Source organism: Malaya genurostris, chromosome 2 (genome assembly GCF_030247185.1).
Source record: "Malaya genurostris strain Urasoe2022 chromosome 2, Malgen_1.1, whole genome shotgun sequence".
In the NCBI taxonomy this organism is placed as follows: Eukaryota; Metazoa; Arthropoda; class Insecta; order Diptera; family Culicidae; genus Malaya; species Malaya genurostris.
In genome coordinates this window covers 108289891-108308323 of record NC_080571.1, presented here as the reverse complement: position 1 = coordinate 108308323, position 18433 = coordinate 108289891, and the positions used below count along the sequence as shown (strand labels likewise).

The 18433-nt window shown below is 40.6% G+C and overlaps 1 protein-coding gene across 1 annotated transcript in view; it reads left to right on the top strand.

Annotated features, from left to right (window-relative positions):
• LOC131432682 (uncharacterized) overlaps positions 1-18433 on the top strand; it is a 438024-nt gene that overhangs the window by 397908 nt on the left and 21683 nt on the right. Inside the window, exon 5 of the mRNA XM_058599111.1 lies at positions 7582-7724. Within this exon, the coding sequence (XP_058455094.1) occupies positions 7582-7724 (143 nt within the window). The remainder of the gene's footprint in view (positions 1-7581; positions 7725-18433) is intronic.

Sequence of the window (18433 nt, the reverse complement as noted above, 5' to 3'; positions counted from 1 at the left end):
TGGTGGTGTTGCCGAGGAGAATAAAAAAAATACAGAGAAGTAAATGTTGTGGAAAACGGAGTGAAAAAAGGGGGTATGGAAACGAAAAAACTAAGAACGACAGAGATCTAATTAGTTGACATCGAGATGGTGAAGAGACATGGGAAGGGGAAGCGAAAAATTAGTGACAGCAGAAAGATCTTGTTAGTTTCGATGAAGATGGTGGACAGTCGGGGGATAGGGAAAACCGGGCGGATGTTAGTAACGAACCTGTAGGTGAAGTTTATTCTTAGCCTCAGTTGAAGTAGCGTCAAAGAAAAGGAGCAAATTAATGAGTAATATAACAGATTACACTTGTACGTTAATGTGTTTAAGGTACTTATAAATGAGGAGCATATAAAGACTATCCCGACTCGCCAATACATCTCGGATCGGAACCTCAGGTGGTCTACCTCGGGCCCTAAGGGATTTCTTAAGCTCAGACCTGGCGTCACGATACTCTACGCACGACCACACGACATGCTCGATGTCCTGATAACCGTCGCCACAGGTGCAGAGACCGCTCTCCGCAAGCCCAACACGCCGGAGATGTGCGTTGAAAGTGTAGTGATTTGACATGAGCCGCGACATAACACGAATGAAATCGCGACTCACGTTCATCCCCCTGAATCAAGGTTTCGTCGATACCCTAGGGATAATGGAATGTAGCCATCGTCCCAGTTCGCCATTGCTCCATGAAGCTTGCCAACTTTCAAGAGTTTTCTGACGAGAGATACTGAAAAATTCATTGAAGCAAATTGGTCTTTCATAAATATCACCTTCTAATGCGCCCATCTTAGCCAATGAGTCTGCCTTTTCATTGCCTGGAATGGAACAATGTGAAGGGACCCAGACTAACGATATTAAATAAGACCGTCCAGATAAAGCTCTCAAGTGTTCCCGTATTTTCCCCAGGAAATATGGGGGATACTTTCCTGGCTGCATTGCCCGGAGAGCTTCTATTGAACTTAGACTGTCCGTGACAATGAAGTAATGGTCATTGGGCAACGTTTCAATGATCTCGAGGGTGTACTGAATAGCAGCTAATTCTGCGACGTAAACTGAAGCCGGATCATTGAGTTTGTACGAAGCGGTGATGTTTTGATTGAAGATACCAAAGCCTGTGGAACTGTTGATGTTTGAACCGTCAGTGTAAAACATCTTTTCACAGTTGACTGCTCTGAATTTATTATAAAAAATATTAGGGGCCATTTGAGGGCGTACATGATCCGGAATTCCACGAATCTCTTTTCTCATGGATGTGTCGAAAAACACAGTAGAATCAGAAGTATCCAGGAAATGAGCACGGTTGGGAATAAACGAAGAAGGGTTAAAATCCTGGGCCATGTAATCAAAATACAAGGACATAAAACGGGTTTGAGAATTGAGCTCGACAAGCCTTTCGAAGTTTTCAATCACCATCGGATTCAAGATTTCGCATCGGATTAGCAAACGATATGAGAGTTCCCAGAATCGGTTTTTCAACGGTAAGACGCCCGCGAGCACTTCGAGACTCATCGTATGAGTCGATTGCATGCAACCTAAGGCAATACGCAAACAACGATACTGAATTCTTTCCAGTTTAATGAAATGGGTGTTCGCGGCGGATCGAAAGCAGAAGCATCCATATTCCATTACGGACAATATCGTTGTTTGGTACAGTCTGATCAGGTCTCCTGGGTGGGCACCCCACCAAGTTCCGGTTATTGTACGAAGAAAATTGATTCTCTGCTGGCATTTTTGTTTCAGATACCTAATGTGACATCCCCAGGTGCCTTTGGAGTCGAACCAGACCCCGAGATATTTAAATGTGAAGACCTGAGCTATGGTTTCACCCCTTAGTTGAAGCTGTAATTGTGCTGGTTCTCGCTTCCTCGAAAATACAACCAGCTCAGTTTTCTCCGTAGAGAACTCGATACCCATTTGAAGAGCCCATGATGACAAGTTGTCTAGAGTATCTTGTAATGGTCCTTGGAGATCGGCAGCTTTGGGTCCTATAATAGACACAACGCTATCGTCGGCAAGTTGTCTTAGCGTGCAAGTTGTATTGATACATTCATCAATGTTGTTTACGTAAAAATTGTATAAAAGGGGGCTTAAACATGAGCCTTGGGGAAGACCCATGTAACTGAATCGTATTGTTGACAAATCACCATGCGTGAAATACATGTGTTTCTCAGACAATAGATTATACAAAAAGTTATTCAAAATTGGCGAAAGACCATGCTGATGCAACTTCTCAGATAGGATGTTTATGGAAACTGAGTCAAAAGCCCCCTTGATGTCTAGAAAAACTGACGCCATTTGTTCTTTACGAGCAAATGCCATTTGAATTTCGGTTGAGAGCAACGAAAGACAATCGTTCGTCCCTTTACCTTTGCGGAAACCAAATTGTGTATCTGAAAGTAAGCCATTAGTCTCGACCCAATTGTCTAGACGAAACAGAATCATTTTTTCGAACAATTTCCGGATACAGGAAAGCATAGCAATCGGCCGATACGAATTATGATCGGAGGCTGGTTTCCCTGGTTTTTGAATGGCGATAACTCTCACTTGTCTCCAGTCATGTGGGACAATATTATCCTCAAGAAGCTTATTGAATAATTTCAACAAGCGCCTTTTGGCAGTGTCAGGCAGATTTTTTAACAAGTTGAATTTGATTCTGTCTAACCCTGGGGCTTTATTGTTACATGACAAGAGTGCAAGTGAAAACTCCACCATCAAAAACGGTGTTTCGTTCCTGTTTGCTGACGCGACGCGGGTGATCTTCTGTTCCGGAACAGAGTCGGGACATACCTTTTTAGCAAAATCGAATATCCAGCGGTTAGAATATTCCTCGCTTTCGTTTGTGTTGTTTTGGTTACGCATTCGTCGGGCCGTATTCCAAAGAGTAGTCATTGATGTTTCTCTCGATAAATCATTTACAAATCGACGCCAATAACCGTGTTTCTTAGCTTTAATAAGGCTTTTCATTTTAAAGTCTAATGACGCGTATTTTCGATAGTTATCTGGTGTTCCATTTTTTCTAAATATTATGAAGGCTGAAGTTTTTTCAGCTTTTAGTTCTGAGCACTCTTTGTCCCACCACGGATTGGGAGGACGGATGGTATTTTTCACGCCGGGTACTCTCTTCGTCTGAGCTTGAATCGCAGTATCGAGAATCAAGCCAGCCAGAAATGTATACTCTTCCTCCAGAGGAAGCTCTCGCGTTGTTTCTAGTTTCTCAGATATCGAGTTTGCGTAACTTTTCCAATCAATATTTCGTGTGAGGTCATACGAAACATTGACTGTCTCTAATGGTCTCGAACTGCTGCTGATTGAAATTACGATCGGCAAATGATCGCTACCGTGAGGATCAGGGATTACCTTCCACGTGCAATCCAATCGTAACGATGTCGAACAAATAGAAAGATCCAATGCACTTGGTCTCGCTGGTGGTGCCGGAACCCGTGTCATTTCTCCCGTATTTAAAATTGCCATATTGAAGTTATCGCATAGGTCGTAGATTATAGTTGATCTGTTATCATCATGAAGACAGCCCCATCCCGTACCATGCGAGTTGAAGTCTCCTAAAACCAACGTTGGTGCTGGAAGGAGTGCCATTAGATCGCAAAGCCGTCGGTACCCAATCGAGGCCCTTGGAGTAATGTAGACGGAAGCAATGCAAAGGTCCTTGCCTTTCATTGTGACTTGACATGCGACAACTTCAATACCTGGTATCGAGGGGAGGTTTATTTGATAGAAGGAATAGCACTTTTTGATCCCTAAAAGTACCCCTCCGTAAGGGGTTTCTCGATTCCAGCGGATAATGTTAAAATCGTGGAAGTTGAGGGGTATTTCAGAAGTTAACCATGTTTCGCACAAAGCAAATGCGTCACATTGCAAATTGTTTATTAGAATTTTGAAAGAATCTATTTTGGGAATGATACTTCTGCAATTCCACTGTAAAACAGTGATCAAATCCATGACCTCGTTCTGTAAATTAGCTATCGAAGGATACAATCGCTGAGAGGAGGGGCCATTTTGCAGTCAACTGCTTTAAAAATGTTTTAACTATTGGTATAAAAGTCATCAAAAGATTTTTCAAGGCGTCGGAAAAATTGAATGTTTTGCAAATCCAGTCCACAATATCAGAGAATTTTATAAAACCAGCATTTGGTAGATTCTCTGGTTGGTATTTGGGGACGTTTGTGGGTTTTGATGTCCCAGGAAGTGCTGGAAATTCCTTTTTAGATCTAAGTTTATCCAGATCAGGAGCTGTTTGCTTTGGTTTTTTCAGTTTACCAGCACTTCCCATTGATGTTACTTTTGGAGGGCCCTCAGAAGATATTTTCGTACCCTTACTAGGGAACTTGTGAGAGGAAATATTTCTCCTCTTTCTAAAGCTCTGAGGGACAGCCGAAGATGGACCTTCGAGGGGATCGTCAGATTCATACTGGTCAGTTGACAAGCAAGTGTAGATGTTTTCTGTTAGTTTAGGTGGTTTAGCATTCTTGAGCATCTCGGCGAAAGAACGCTTGGAGCGTGCTTGGAGAGATTGTTTTAATTTATCCCCTTGCAATTTGTACGCGGGGCATATCGAGAGGTCATGCGGGTCCTCTTTACAGTAAAAACATTTTTCAATGTTCTTTCCGCAAGAGCCATCCGCATGTGCCTCTCCACAGTTAGCACAACGAGGTTTATTGCCACAACGAGAGGCTGTATGTCCCAATTGTTTACAATTGGTACAGTTCATGACCCGCGGTACAAACAGACGAACAGGCAGACGTACTCGGTCCAAGAGAACGAAATTGGGTAAAGCCGAACCGGAGAAGGTCACTCGATAAGAGTCTGATTGGGGATAAGACTTTGTTCCGTCCCCAGCGACAAACACTGAATGTAAACGTTTACAATCCAGTATTTTTACCTTCTTGAGTAGGGGGTCTTTGAATTCGCCAACCCCGTGCTCAAGAATATCTTCACATGTCAGACTCGCATCTGTGACCACGCCGTCAATCTCCACTTCGCGTGCTGGCACGTAGGCACAATACTCCCGCGCAAAAAGATCACTTTGAACGATCTCGTTAGCCTGCTTTGAGCTGGTTAACAAGACCCTAAGCTTCCCTGGGCGTACTTTATCAATACGTGTAATAGTAGAGTATCGTGAAGTCAATTCGTGAGATATTTTTATAAGGTTAAATTTGTTGTTGTTCTTGGTCCGGAAATAGACCACATAGGAACCTGTCGAAAGCAAAGGATCATCGGGATACTTCTTTACCCTTGAGATCTTCTTGTTGTTATCAAGAGGTGGTTTTGGATCTGTATCCATTACATTATCAGGATTAGGAGGATTCATTATAACGATGCTTATTAAAGCACGGAGTTATCTCCGCGCAGGTTATGTAATTATATGAGGTGGAATGCAACGATAAGCAATGGTATCAGAGGAGAAAAAGGAAACAATACTTAGCTTGTCTGGCAATAAGGAATGGCCGCCAAGACCTGGTCTTGGTCGATTGCCTCTTTAATATGTGCCAAAAACCTCCTTGAGGAAAAAGCACAATCTCAACTGTTTATCTGTTGCACCGGCCATCGGCTGTGTGATAGTGTGAAAAACCTCCGCGAGGAAAAAGCACAACTCACAACACTTATACAATCCGCGCCAAATTAACGTCAGACGTCACGGCACGGGTTTTCTGCTGGTGTAACACGTTCTAATCGATGCTGTGTCGGTATCCGAACAAAGACATGGTTGTAGGATTTTCTATCGTTGAAAATTTCCACTGAAAAAACTTGACAGAATTTTTATCGCGTCCAGTTTTGGCAAGGCCTACTGTGGCAATGACTTTGACGATTTGTTTTAAATCGCAATGGCTAACAGACCCAGCAAACCAAAGTTTTTTTTTGTTATATGACGGATGTATTGAAGCTGTCAATTTGTTCACGTCTTGCGTATCACAAGAGATGCCAGTTAATACAATAAGTTTAGCTAGCAAAAACAAAAGGATTGCGTCAATTTTCAAAAGTCTGTCAATTTTAACGAATGTCTGCAAGCAATCAAAGTTTCAAAAGTCTGCAAAAAGTTTTCAGACGAAAAAAGATTTGTAGGTTGACTACGAAACTTGATAATTTACAGACAAATTTGCAGATTTTGCATCTATGCGTGTCACTGACAATAGGCCGTATGAATAAAACGTAGCATGCTTGAATTTCGGTAGTAAATGCTACATGTGGATCACGTTCCTGTCAAAAGCAGAGACTTTACTACACAACAACGTTCGAACATGTAGTATTTACTATAAACTCGAAGCTACTCGTGTGTTTGCTGATAAAGTGAAGTAGAATAATTAAAACCAAACCAAACGTGTTTTACTCTGTGGACGTTGTTTTTGAGAAGATACTACAAACAACAGACTTTACTACATTTTATTCATACGGCCCAATGTTTCATGAATTCGATGGTCCCACGACAAAAGGGCCTAACTGCAAATAATAGTTTCTCTTTGTTGAGTTTTTTCTTTCACGATTTGCCAGATTGATTTTATATTTGATGCCTTACTCTTCGAAAAACTTTCAAGTTAAAACAACAAGCTTTCGATTTATGTAATACACTTTCAAGAAAATGCAGTAATGGCTCCGTAATAATCAAAAGAGAAACTAAACAAAGAGAGGCTCTCATTTGCAATTAGGCCCTTTTGTCGTGGGACTATCAAATTGTCGAAAAAATGGAGTGCCGGTAACCGAACACCTTGGGGTGAGCGTAACCGAAATCGGCAGACATTTTGAAAATTACGAAAAAAAACTTTGGTTGCGAGAATTTTGATAGCATCCGGTATTAAATCATGAAATAGATCGATTTCACCTCATTAATATTCAGTCCACTCACCTTTTCGATTGATGCTCTTCAATTTATGATACTATAAAAAAAATCAGAAAAAAACTTTTGTGTTGATTTACACGAAATTAAAATTTATGATGAGCGCAGCAAAAAGTCCAAGCGTCTGTTTGCTTTGGTATTCGGCACAAAAAGGGCGTGCTGCTATTACACACACATGACACTTGTCGGAATGACGCTTCTTTCTGTCAAATGTTATGTTGGGGTACCGGCAACTGAACACTGCCGGCAGCCGAACACCTTCACCTATATTTATAAATTTTTTATGTGATAGAAGACCACTCAACAGACATTATCAGTGTTTAACTTCGCCGACCGTACACAGTGTTAGTGTACAGTTCAATGTACGCACACTGCGGATGCGGTTTCTGCACAACAATATTTTGATTGTCTACAGGCCGTTGGACTTTGGATGAAAATAGCATAATATACAGTTTAGGAATGTGTTTCTACGTGACAATCGGAAGGTCAAGAAAAAAAACAAAAGAGTTGTGCCTACAAGTGAGCCATTTTCAGTGTCAAAAGCAGTGAATAACAAGTCATTCTTCTGTTAACAATAAATTCTTTCTTTCCCGATGAATGTGTCTATTTCCGTTCCCCCCTTCTCCCCTCTCATTCATCCACAATAATCTTTACAATTCTGTTATCACAGTGCCATTAATTCAACTTTTAATCTGAACTTTCGTCAGACCTAGGTACTCCGTTTTTTCCTGGGGGCCACGAGCTATGGCATCATCCGTTAGCGTTCTCAGCAGCAGCCGGTGAGCTACCAAGTGCAGCAGCCCTGCAGCATGCGACCCTCGTCCATCCGGCACTGCATCCTCAGGTTCCGGTACGGTCCTACCTCTGACTAAATACGGACAAAGTCCTCGAGCAGCAGTCAATGCACCAAGTGAGTATACGCTTCTAGTGTTTTCCTGCAATTTATTTAACCTTATCCTCCCCCAACCTTTCACCGCCCTTGTTGCGTTCCATGTATGATAGATCATCCCTACTTTATACGTTTTACTCCAATGTTGTATACGCTGGGTTCACCACTCACAATGATTCGAATGAAAACTTTGACACAATGCCAAAAATGAACTAAACCGGTAGAAAACGTGTTTTTATGCCAGTTCTCAGAAAGATCCCCTGGCTACGAAATAATGAAGCCGTACTAGAGTTGCTAGGCGAAAGCGTATTGTACATAGCTTGCAGGTTTTATTCCTTGGTCTTAAACTTTGAAGCACCACGGAGGCAGGTCCTCCTAAAATCAACTATCCCATTGTTATCAGTATTATCATTGTCACCTGCATACTCACACGCTTTGAAGACACAAACACACACACACACGGAGAACGTGGCACATACACACAAGCATAATCTCATGTCGGCTTTTTACACAGCAATCCTTTTCTGTTTCACTTAAAACAGGCCCTCAAGTGTCCCAAACGTACACTCCTCGTCTGCCCTGCTAGCATTTTAGCAGCCAAACAATAACAAACGATGAGAAACTCATCAAGTCCCTTCTCACGGATGTAGCTAGAAGGGCGTGTGACAAGCCAGCCACCCTGCCAAACGGCACCAACAAGCAAGCACAAAACCATCACCCTCACCCACATATAGTCCACACGATTCCACCGCTGCATCCACCCGTCGCAACCGCAGAGTAGTGTTGACAGGGAGCAGCAGACGTAAAACTTTATACCTTAATTAGCCCATATGAGCACTTCTTTCCAATACGTTGATAGGTAAAATACTAGAAATAGACGACTATGTACGGTACTAACTATCACTCGAAGCGGTGGGATTTTCACACATCCCGAATATAGGCCACCCCCGGGCTGTCGACATCCGAAACGGGTATTCGGTTTTCAATTATATGGGCACAACATTGAGTTCAGCTACTCCCCGTGAACTCGTCTGCCGGTTCGCAATTTCCATATGAAAATTGGAGTACGTTTTCCACATTGAATATTGCGCCCAAGTGTGTGTGCAATCAGATTTTGTATTTCTATTCGTGTACCGGCTCTATGTGTTCTATTCTTGACAATTACGTTACAAATACTCAGTTTCCTGTCACTTCTCTGCCAACGTGCCTCATTCAATTTTTAAAGCAATCTAGATAGAATTCCTTTTACTTAATATGTACGACTAAATACGAGTACAGATTGTTTGTTAATTGGTATTTAAATCATTTCTATGTTTGAAAGTAGAACAATAGAAACTCAAAAATGATGATAGTGACATACTGTTCCAAACAATGGCGTTGACAGTAGCGATTGTTTATTCGATTAAATTGTATTTGCTTATAGCAAATAGGGAGTAATTGAAGAATGGTTGAAAAATTCCTACATGCCAGGTTTGTACCCAAGGTTAGTTCTACTGAAATGACTAGTCAAGTCCAGTTTTGGACAGGCAGAGATTTATAATGCCATAGTACTGATATACTTCTTGAACTGTTTTTAGTGTACAGGACATACGATTTTTTTCCGTATTATTAAAGTTTAGACAGCCGACTGCCGAATGCGTACACAATACCGAATATACTCCGAAAATCCGATCTTTGTTTTATCACACAAATCAATCTATCATTTTCGTTTGTTGTTGGGCTCTCCGATCGGATTATGGACCTGTACATTGCCTCTTCGCGTTTGCGTTCCAAGGGTTCATGTCGCCGATGTCGAGTTACAAATCGTGGATGTGTTCAGATGTCATAGGACTTCTCTAGCTATCCTTTCCTTCTTCGGGTGGTGTTTCGTGTATCCAACGTACGTACGATGATGCAGTAATTGAAGAGCCGTACTTTGATCTTTGAAACGCGCATCGAGTCACGCGTTGGCATTTAGCACTATGAAACCCGTTCCTGGAACCCTGGATATGCCACAGCTCTGATGGAAGATAAGCACTCGATACCTGCTTTTCTGTCTCGTTCAATAAAGCTTCTATGACATTGAATCTTCGCGTTTGGAGCCCGCCATGCTGTATTCAATCACATCCTGGGAAGCTAAGTGATTTGCAATCGCATGTTCCGAGCTTCACATCGTTGTCCTGAATACGCCTGTTGTCTGCGTAGGATTGTCGCACGCTTTGCAATACGAAATAAAAAATCGCATCTCTTCAGATGACGTTTATGGATAACATAGATGTTACCAGCTAATATTTGTTGATAGTGTAATAGACTTTACTTTCACTAGACTACCAGTGCTGCAACACCAATCAGTCTCAGCACAATTGATTTTTTTTATTATAGAAGGTTTAACAATAAGGCCATTCGCCTGTTTGGGCCAGAAAGATTTTCCTACCATTTGTGCGGGGTTGAGAATCGATCCCAGATGGGCTGCCTGAAGACATCGACTAACTCATGACCCATCGCCTCAGTTAAAAATTCTTTCTTTCTTCGAACATTTAGGAGTTCTTGCTTGTACTTAAAGTACATATTTAGTTTCGATTTCTTCGCATTTCGCCTTCGGCTCATCAGTGCGTCTGCTTAGCGGTTCAACTTGAACTGTTAGGCGGAGATGGCGGTTCAATTTGAACTGCTTTAAGCACTGATGAGCCGAAGGCGAAACGCGAAGAAATCTTTCTTTCTTCCTGAATACTCGAAAATGCCCTGAACAAAGCAGAGAAATGGCACTTATGCAACTAATTTTATTTCTCAAGCTCGTTAACTCCATGGCAACGTTTCGGAATGGAAGAGAACCCGTCAGATTAGTTGAGGAGTGTATCGAAAATAAGCTATCCACAATTTTTTCTTACAAATTATGATAAAGAACGATATTATATTCAAAGTAAAAGTTGATCCTTCATTGTACGAGGTTAAACTTGAGCGTAATGAAAACCGGATGAAATTTAAGTTATTTCTTCACGAATTTTCGAGCTTTTGATCGAACGCTATTCTTCAAGTTCCGGACAAGTTTTACATCGCACTTGTTGAGCTCCTGCTTGTTCCCAGCTGCTTTACCAGTCTTCTTGAAGACCCTCTTCAAGATTGCCCAGTAACGTTCTATGAGTCGAAGCTGAGGGCAATTTGGTGGATTGAAATTTTTCTCAACGAAATTTATACCCTTTTTCGCAAGCCAATTGAGATTGGTTTTGGTATAGTGAGCCGACGCTAAATTCGGCCAAAACAGTGGAGGTTTAATATGCTTGTTATATAAAGGCAGCAATCTCTTCTGGAGACACTCAGATCGATACATTTCTGCATGTATAGTTCCGGTAATGTAAAAAATGGTTGACTTCAAACCGCAGGCACATATTGCTTGCCATACCAGTATCGTTCGACCGAATTTCTCCACTTGAATCAACCTTTCCGCATAGCTCACATCTTCTCCAAAGACGACAGTAAAGTATTGTGAACCTGGAAGGTTTTTGGAGTCCTCCTTTACATAAGTCTTATCGTCCATCAAAACGCATGCATCCGGACACTTCAAAAGACGCGAATACAATTTCCGGGCCTGTTGTTGCTTCTTCTGTTCTACACTTTGTTTCGAGATTTTCTGCTTCTTGTAGGTCTTCAGGTGATTTCGCCTCTTGATACACTGGATCATTCCGACAACTCGTTCTTGCTTTGTTGGCCAAATCACGTATTGACATTCGTTTGTTCTTCATGATTAGAGATACCACTTTCTGGTCCAGTTTTCGGTTGGAAGAACCGGGTTTTCTGCCTCTTCCTCGTAGCTCATCCAAAGAATAGTGTTCCCCAAACTTATTAGTGATAGTTTTAACACTGGCATGATAAATTCCAAACCGCTTCGCCAAATTTCGCATAGTAATACCCTTCTCACTTAGCCATGTGTCCAGAACCTTAATTTTCACTTCCTTTTCAATACGCGACATTTTGAAAACGCAGAATTTCAACCGCACAAACAAGTAAACAAACGAAAACTAACAGCCAAACGCACAGCATGCTGTGATCTGAGCATAAAAAACCATCACAAATACATGCGTACAACACAAATGTATGTGGATAGCTTATTTTCGATACACTCCTTAATTGTTACTCTTCCAGTTGATTTTTTGCCGTTCTCATATAGAAAGATTATTCAATCACTGTGAAAACCGACTTTTTAGCCAAGGCCCGGAGGGCCGAATGTCATATACCATTCGACTTAGCTCGACGAACTGAGCAAATGTCTGTGTAGGTATGCATGTGCGTATGTAACAAAAATGTGCACTCGATTTTCTCGGAGATGGCTGTTGCGATTTTCACAAACTTAGATTCAAACGAAAGGTCTGTTGGTCACATAGGTTGCTATTGAATTTTACCCGGATCGGACTACCGGTTCGGGAGTAATGAGGTAAAATGTGTAAAAAAAATTAAGAAAAAGTGCACTCGATTTTCTCAGAGATCGCTCAACCAATTCTCTTCAACAAAGATTCAAGGTCTTATGGTTTCATGGGTTTCTATTGAATTTCATCTGGATCCGACTTCCGGTTCGGGAGTTCAAAATGAATCGAAAACGTGCAATCGATTTTTCATAGACCGCTCATCCAATTGTCGCCAACGTAGATGCAAATTAAAGGTCTTACAACCCGATATATTCCTACCAAATTTCATCCGGATACGACTTCTGGATCCGAAATTACAAGCTGATAGAAGGGGCGTGTTTTATACATAACACGGAAAAAACCATCAAATACATTCAAATAGCCGTATAACTCTTGAATTGGATAAATTTTGTTACCAAATATACCAAATTTACAAAATTTGATGACCAAATGTATTGATTTTGGGTATACCGGATCTTCGTTTCATATAAGTATAAAAATCAGTGATCGTATAAAATAAGTGCACCAACTTTTCTCAGACATTTCTGAACTTTTTTTTATTTAAAGGACATTTTTATTCAGGCCTATTTGCGTACAAGCTTTACTTTACGATTTTTTAAATAAAAAAAATTTTGTATTCGATCTCGTTGTCACCCTTTTCCTAGGGGGAGAGGAGCTTCCATTTCCCTCCTGCGAGGATTGAGGGGCACTTTGTTCGTAGCTCGTCTCGTCATCCATTGACGCATCGGTGGTATTGTTGATTTCCGTTTTCTTTTCGTTTTCCTTGTTATTCGCAATCTTGATCTCGTTGCTAGTTACTGTAGTTTTTTAAACAGGAGCACTGCATTCACTAGTTTCCGTTGTTGCGCGGTTGTTCTTGTTTTTGTTTGTTTTCGCAGTTTCAGTGCAAGGTTTGCCGTAGTGTGCGGGTTGTTCACAAAACTGACATGTAACCAGTTGATTTTCATACGTAATCTGCGTTTTACACGGATGTATCCCGTCTTGATCACAAATGATGTAAGATGGAATTGCTTTACGTAGTTGCATACGTACCACTCGTACGCCATTCCGGATACCCGGGAAAAAATTCCGCCATACTTCCCTTTCGATGGAAAGAACTTCACCGTACTGCGACATACTTTCCCGAACATACCCATCGCTGGTCTGCGGGGGAAGGTCATGCACGCGTACTTCTATGGCATTGTCCACCATGTACACAGGGATTCTAGATTTAAAATTCTCATGATCAACACTGTGAACCCCGTTATTAACCGAAGCAAATGCAATTGCATCTCTTTCACGTTTGAACATAATGCACACACAGTTAGCCTTGTTGAATTGAATCTCACTTAAATCATCAACGTTTAAATGCATTCGTTCCAGCGCTTGAAATCAATACAAACTGAATTTATTTGGCCTTGTAGGCCAAGTTTCTGGCTTTGTTAAATCGTATTTGCCCATTTCGTGAACTCTATTGTTCACTACACTGTATTGTCTTTGTTTCTGTTGTCTCGACCGTAAACGAACTGTGTCGGATGAGATGCGAGCACGAACTGAGATTTCTGAACTGATTTTCATAAGCTTAGATTCAAATGAAAGGTCTTCTGATCCCATACAAAATTCCAGAATTTTGTTTGTATTGGACTTCCTGTTCCGGAGTGATCGATAAAAATGTGCAAAATATGGAAAAAAGCGTACTAATTTTTCTCAAAGATGGCGTGACCGATTTTTACAAACTAAAATTCAAATGAATGGCTTTATGATTCTATACAAAACTTCTGAGTTTCATCTAGATCTGGACTTTCGCTTTCGGAATTATATGGTAAAGCGTGTTAAAAAATTTATACCATCACTTAAAGGGGCGAAACAAATTACTTTAAAAAAATTCTAAATCGACGTCAAAACTGTTCTAACTGTAGCTATTATCAGTAGACGGCCAAACAAAGCGAGTCCGGTTATTCCTTCAAGAATCGAAGAAAATTATTTTGAAAAATGCCACAGTATTATATATGATAGAATGATATGATATGAGAAAGGCATCATTACACCTAGTGGTGTGTGGATTAAAACTGGTTTTTTATAATATTCTAAAGTATTGAACATCCCGATTTTTTTTTACATTCGTACTGTTGTTTAAAAATGGAAACTTTCTTCCGGTGACTACTGTCTTGAACTCGTCCGTTTTGAAAGGTGAATTTATAATAAATTTCTATGTACATATTCAAAGCTTAAGGAGCAGAAAGTTTAATTTAGAATAGCGTATGATTGAAAATAGGTATCAATTTCCAAACATACAAAAAAGTGATTGTAGTCAATATCATTTAACTTGTAATTTGTAGTTTGCAGGTTTTTATTTTAAAAAGGTTAAAAAATTAAAATGTATCTGCTACCGTTTCGGAAAAACTAGTTCTTTTTTGTGGAACCCAAGAAGTTCAGAGTGATCCTTCGAACCGAACTGTTTGACCCATCCCCGCTGAAATTACAAAAATCACATCGGATTAAAACTTAGTTTCATTTATAATGACAATAGTAATCTACTGATTACTTTCGCTCTTGGATACATTCAGTGAAATAATCTATCACTTTTCGTCCTGGCAGCGTCCGATGGCGAGTCGATGCATCATATCTTAAGGCAATTGCCACTTTAATTAAAACTTCATTATTATGTAAATTAAAATTCCTCCGCTGGTCCTTTCCACCGTTCTATAGGATAATCACTTTCAGGACGATCACTTTCAGCTTTTCGATGTGCTGCAGAACCAACTATTCCTGCTTTAGTAGTTACAAACTAAAGTATGGAAAAATGCGTCCCTATTGCGATGCTTGTCATGCCACGGTGACAACGATGTCAGCCACGGAAGGCAAGGGAAATTTACTTGCACAGTACAGGATAATAGCTTTTCCGTTTCCAAAACATCCCGCTCAACCCTCTAACCGCCAACTACCGGCCGGATGAAGCTCGTTCCGACGAACGGCGAGACGAATCATAAAATCTGTCATCATTATGATCAGGATAAAAGATAAACTTATTTTGCCCTCGTTTTCAGTATTTAGAATAGCTTATCTTCAATCTTGGAGACCTTTAGCTTCTGTCAACGGAGGATGGCTACCGTCAACATGAGTTAATTTGTGGGACATCGACCCCATAAGGATTGCAGTCCGCTTCTGAGACGCTTTTGCCGTGACCACTATTTCATAACAGAAACAATTTGAAATTCGTTATATATTCAAACTAACTCAACATTACGGTACAGCAAACTGTGGAAGCGTTTAAACTGGCATTGCTTCCGGACCCGCACGGATTTAAAACGATCAACCTCATCCGGAAGCAGGTTGGGCCACGACAGAGTGAATGCTACTGACCGACCATTCGGGCATATGTCCTCCGGAAAAACCATCGAAGTTTGCACATTGAATATTATCACGGGCTGAAACCAATTACGAAATAATTAAGTTGGAAGAAACGGATTCATTCACTGGATTTGTGATTTCATTCTGGACCCAGATTGATATCGATGCCATGATTAAAACTCTTACCCGAAGAGTTGGAGATTGTTCGTTTCGATTGAGATGCAATTTTTTTAAAATCCATATAATCGAGATCAGGTATGGAATATTCACTTAGTAGATTGTCTGAATCAAAATTAATGCATTGTTTATTCAGAAGCTATCTTCCTCAGTTTCAAATTGGTTTTGCCTTTCTGTATAGAAAACTAATGGAATTGCTCGAAAAATCGACCTTCGAACGAAGCCTTTGACACCGATGGTGATATATACCATTCGACTCAGCTCTACAAGATCGGAAAATGTCTGTGTGTGCATGTATGTTCAACTTTTTTCAAAGATTTTTCTACCGCTCAAATTTCTCGGAGATGGGCTGAACTGAATTTAACAAGCATAGGCTTGTTTGCAAGCTTCTATTGGACCATTGATCAAGTTTGAAAATCAAATGTTCAGTTCTGGTTTCAAAAATATAATGCTATAAATGACGTAACCAACAAAATGCGTTGTTTTTTACAGCTCAATTTTCTCAGAGATGGCTGAGCCGATTTGAACAAGCCTAGGGTCACTTGAAAGCTACTATAGAATCGTGGATGAAGTTCAAAGATCAAATGGCTGTCATTTCTGGTTTCGGATATATATAAGTGACGTAACCGACTAACCGCACGTTTTTCATCGGCTGATTTTTCTCGAAGATGACTCAAAGAATTTCGATAAACTTAGGCTTATTTGAAAGCTAACAATGTCAATCAAATTTGAAAGGGTTATGACGAACATTTATGGTGCGAGAGATGTAATCTTATATGTGACGTAACCGACAAATTCCAGTGTTCTTCAATGCACCAAAATTTTTCGGAGATGTTAGAATCGATTTCGAAAGACTTATAAATGTTTGTATGAAACTATTCGAATGGCAAGAGGGGGTTTGCCTTTTTTATTGTGACGTCATAGTAGTGAGTTTTTTTAAAGATATTTTTATTCAGGCCTATTTGCGTACAAGCTTTACGTGGCCGATTGAGCCGATTTTTTAAATAATTTTTTTTTGAGTTGTATCTCGTTGTCACCCTTTTTCTATGGGAGAGGAGCTTCCATTTCCCTCCTGCGAGGATTGAGGGGCACTTCGTTCGTGGTTCGTCTCGTCATCCATTGCCGCATCGATGGTATTGTTGTCGATTTCTGTCTTCTTTTCGTTGCTAGTTGCTGTAGATGCGCCTTGTTGTACATTGGTTGCAGTTGCAGGTTGGTTGGAAGGTAAGTTGTTAGCTTGTGTACTTTGTTCTATATGAGATGATGGTTTCGTTGAAGAGGATGCTTCATTGTTGTTGGTGGCTGTCACATGTGTACTGGGGTTGCTTCGGGTTGGCGTGAAGGAAGCACCGTTGTCCTTTGGTGTGGTTGTCTCCTTGTCCAGTTTATCACATGGCTTACCGTAGTGAACAGCTTTTTGGCAATATTGACATGTGGCCATCTGATTGTCATAGGTAACAAGTGATTTGCACGGGATTCTTGTATCCTGACTGAAAGTTACATAAGAATGTATAGGCCTCTTCAAGCGCATGCGTAACAAACGTACGCCATTTAGAATACCGGGGAAAAAATTCTTCCACTTTTCTTTTTTGAAAGGGAGAATCTCTCCGTATTGGGACATAGTTTTGCGAATATAAGGGTCGATGACGCTTGAGGGAAGATCATGCACACGCACTTCTATAGTACTATCTTCCATATATACTGGAATGTTGTATTTAATGTTTTCGTTCTCCACATAGTGCACATTGTTATTGTCTTTCGCGAATTAAATTGCATCCTACTCTTTATAAACCTGGATGTAAACAACATTATTTGTCTTATTGCATTGAAGTAAATGCACACGTTTAATGTCAAGATGCATTTGCTCCTTAAGCAAACCTTCAAGTTCTCGTATCGAAAGTCGAATTTTGCGCTGCCTGATGTCAACAATAATAGTATTCTTTCGTAACGGCGGTAGCTTTTGTTCGTTTGGTTCACTCATTTCGAGGTCGTTCTATTGTTCACTACACAATACTGTACTTGGTTTCTTCCGTCCCGAACGTAAGCGGTTTTGTTTTATCGACTGACTTGGATGAGATGAAAAAGCGAACTGCACAAAAAAACTTGGATAGGCGGTTCAATGCATAGGGCGCTGGTCTTGCGAGCCAATTGTCGTACGTTCGAGTCCCGACCTTCACCTATCTTGCTGCGTAGCTGACGATCCTTGGTTCCAGTTCTTTCGTAGGTTCACTGTTTCCTTTCAACACTCAAGGTTTCCTCGTTGGTTTCGACCCCCTTGACAAATTATTGTTTTCTGCATCCTCAGCACTCATATTTTCCAGGTGTTTGTGCACAATAATTTTTCTTCTTTCGAATTCCATCTGGCATTATTTCAAAACGTGATCGACTACTTTGATCGAATTTACACCAGTTGTTTGGTATAGACGTGTGAACAAACCAGTCAAAAATTTTCTATTCTCAAATCAAGAACCATGCTAGTGGTACGCTATTTTTAGTCAACCTTTAGCTGGATGATTGGCCTAAGAACAAAACTACGAAATATTCATATTTTCTTAGGGGGAAAAGTAGCTGTTAGACAAAACATTGATGTTGATGAGCTTTTCGTCAAAGAACTGAGTTTTCATGTTTTCCTTATTTACCAAAAAAAAAACGTCTCTTTGTTTGCATGGATCAATTCGATCACGTTTGGTGTACGTGCAAGCCACGAATCTCCATTCCATGACTTCTGCTGCATAGGATCATCCTGCAGAGACTTTGTAATGC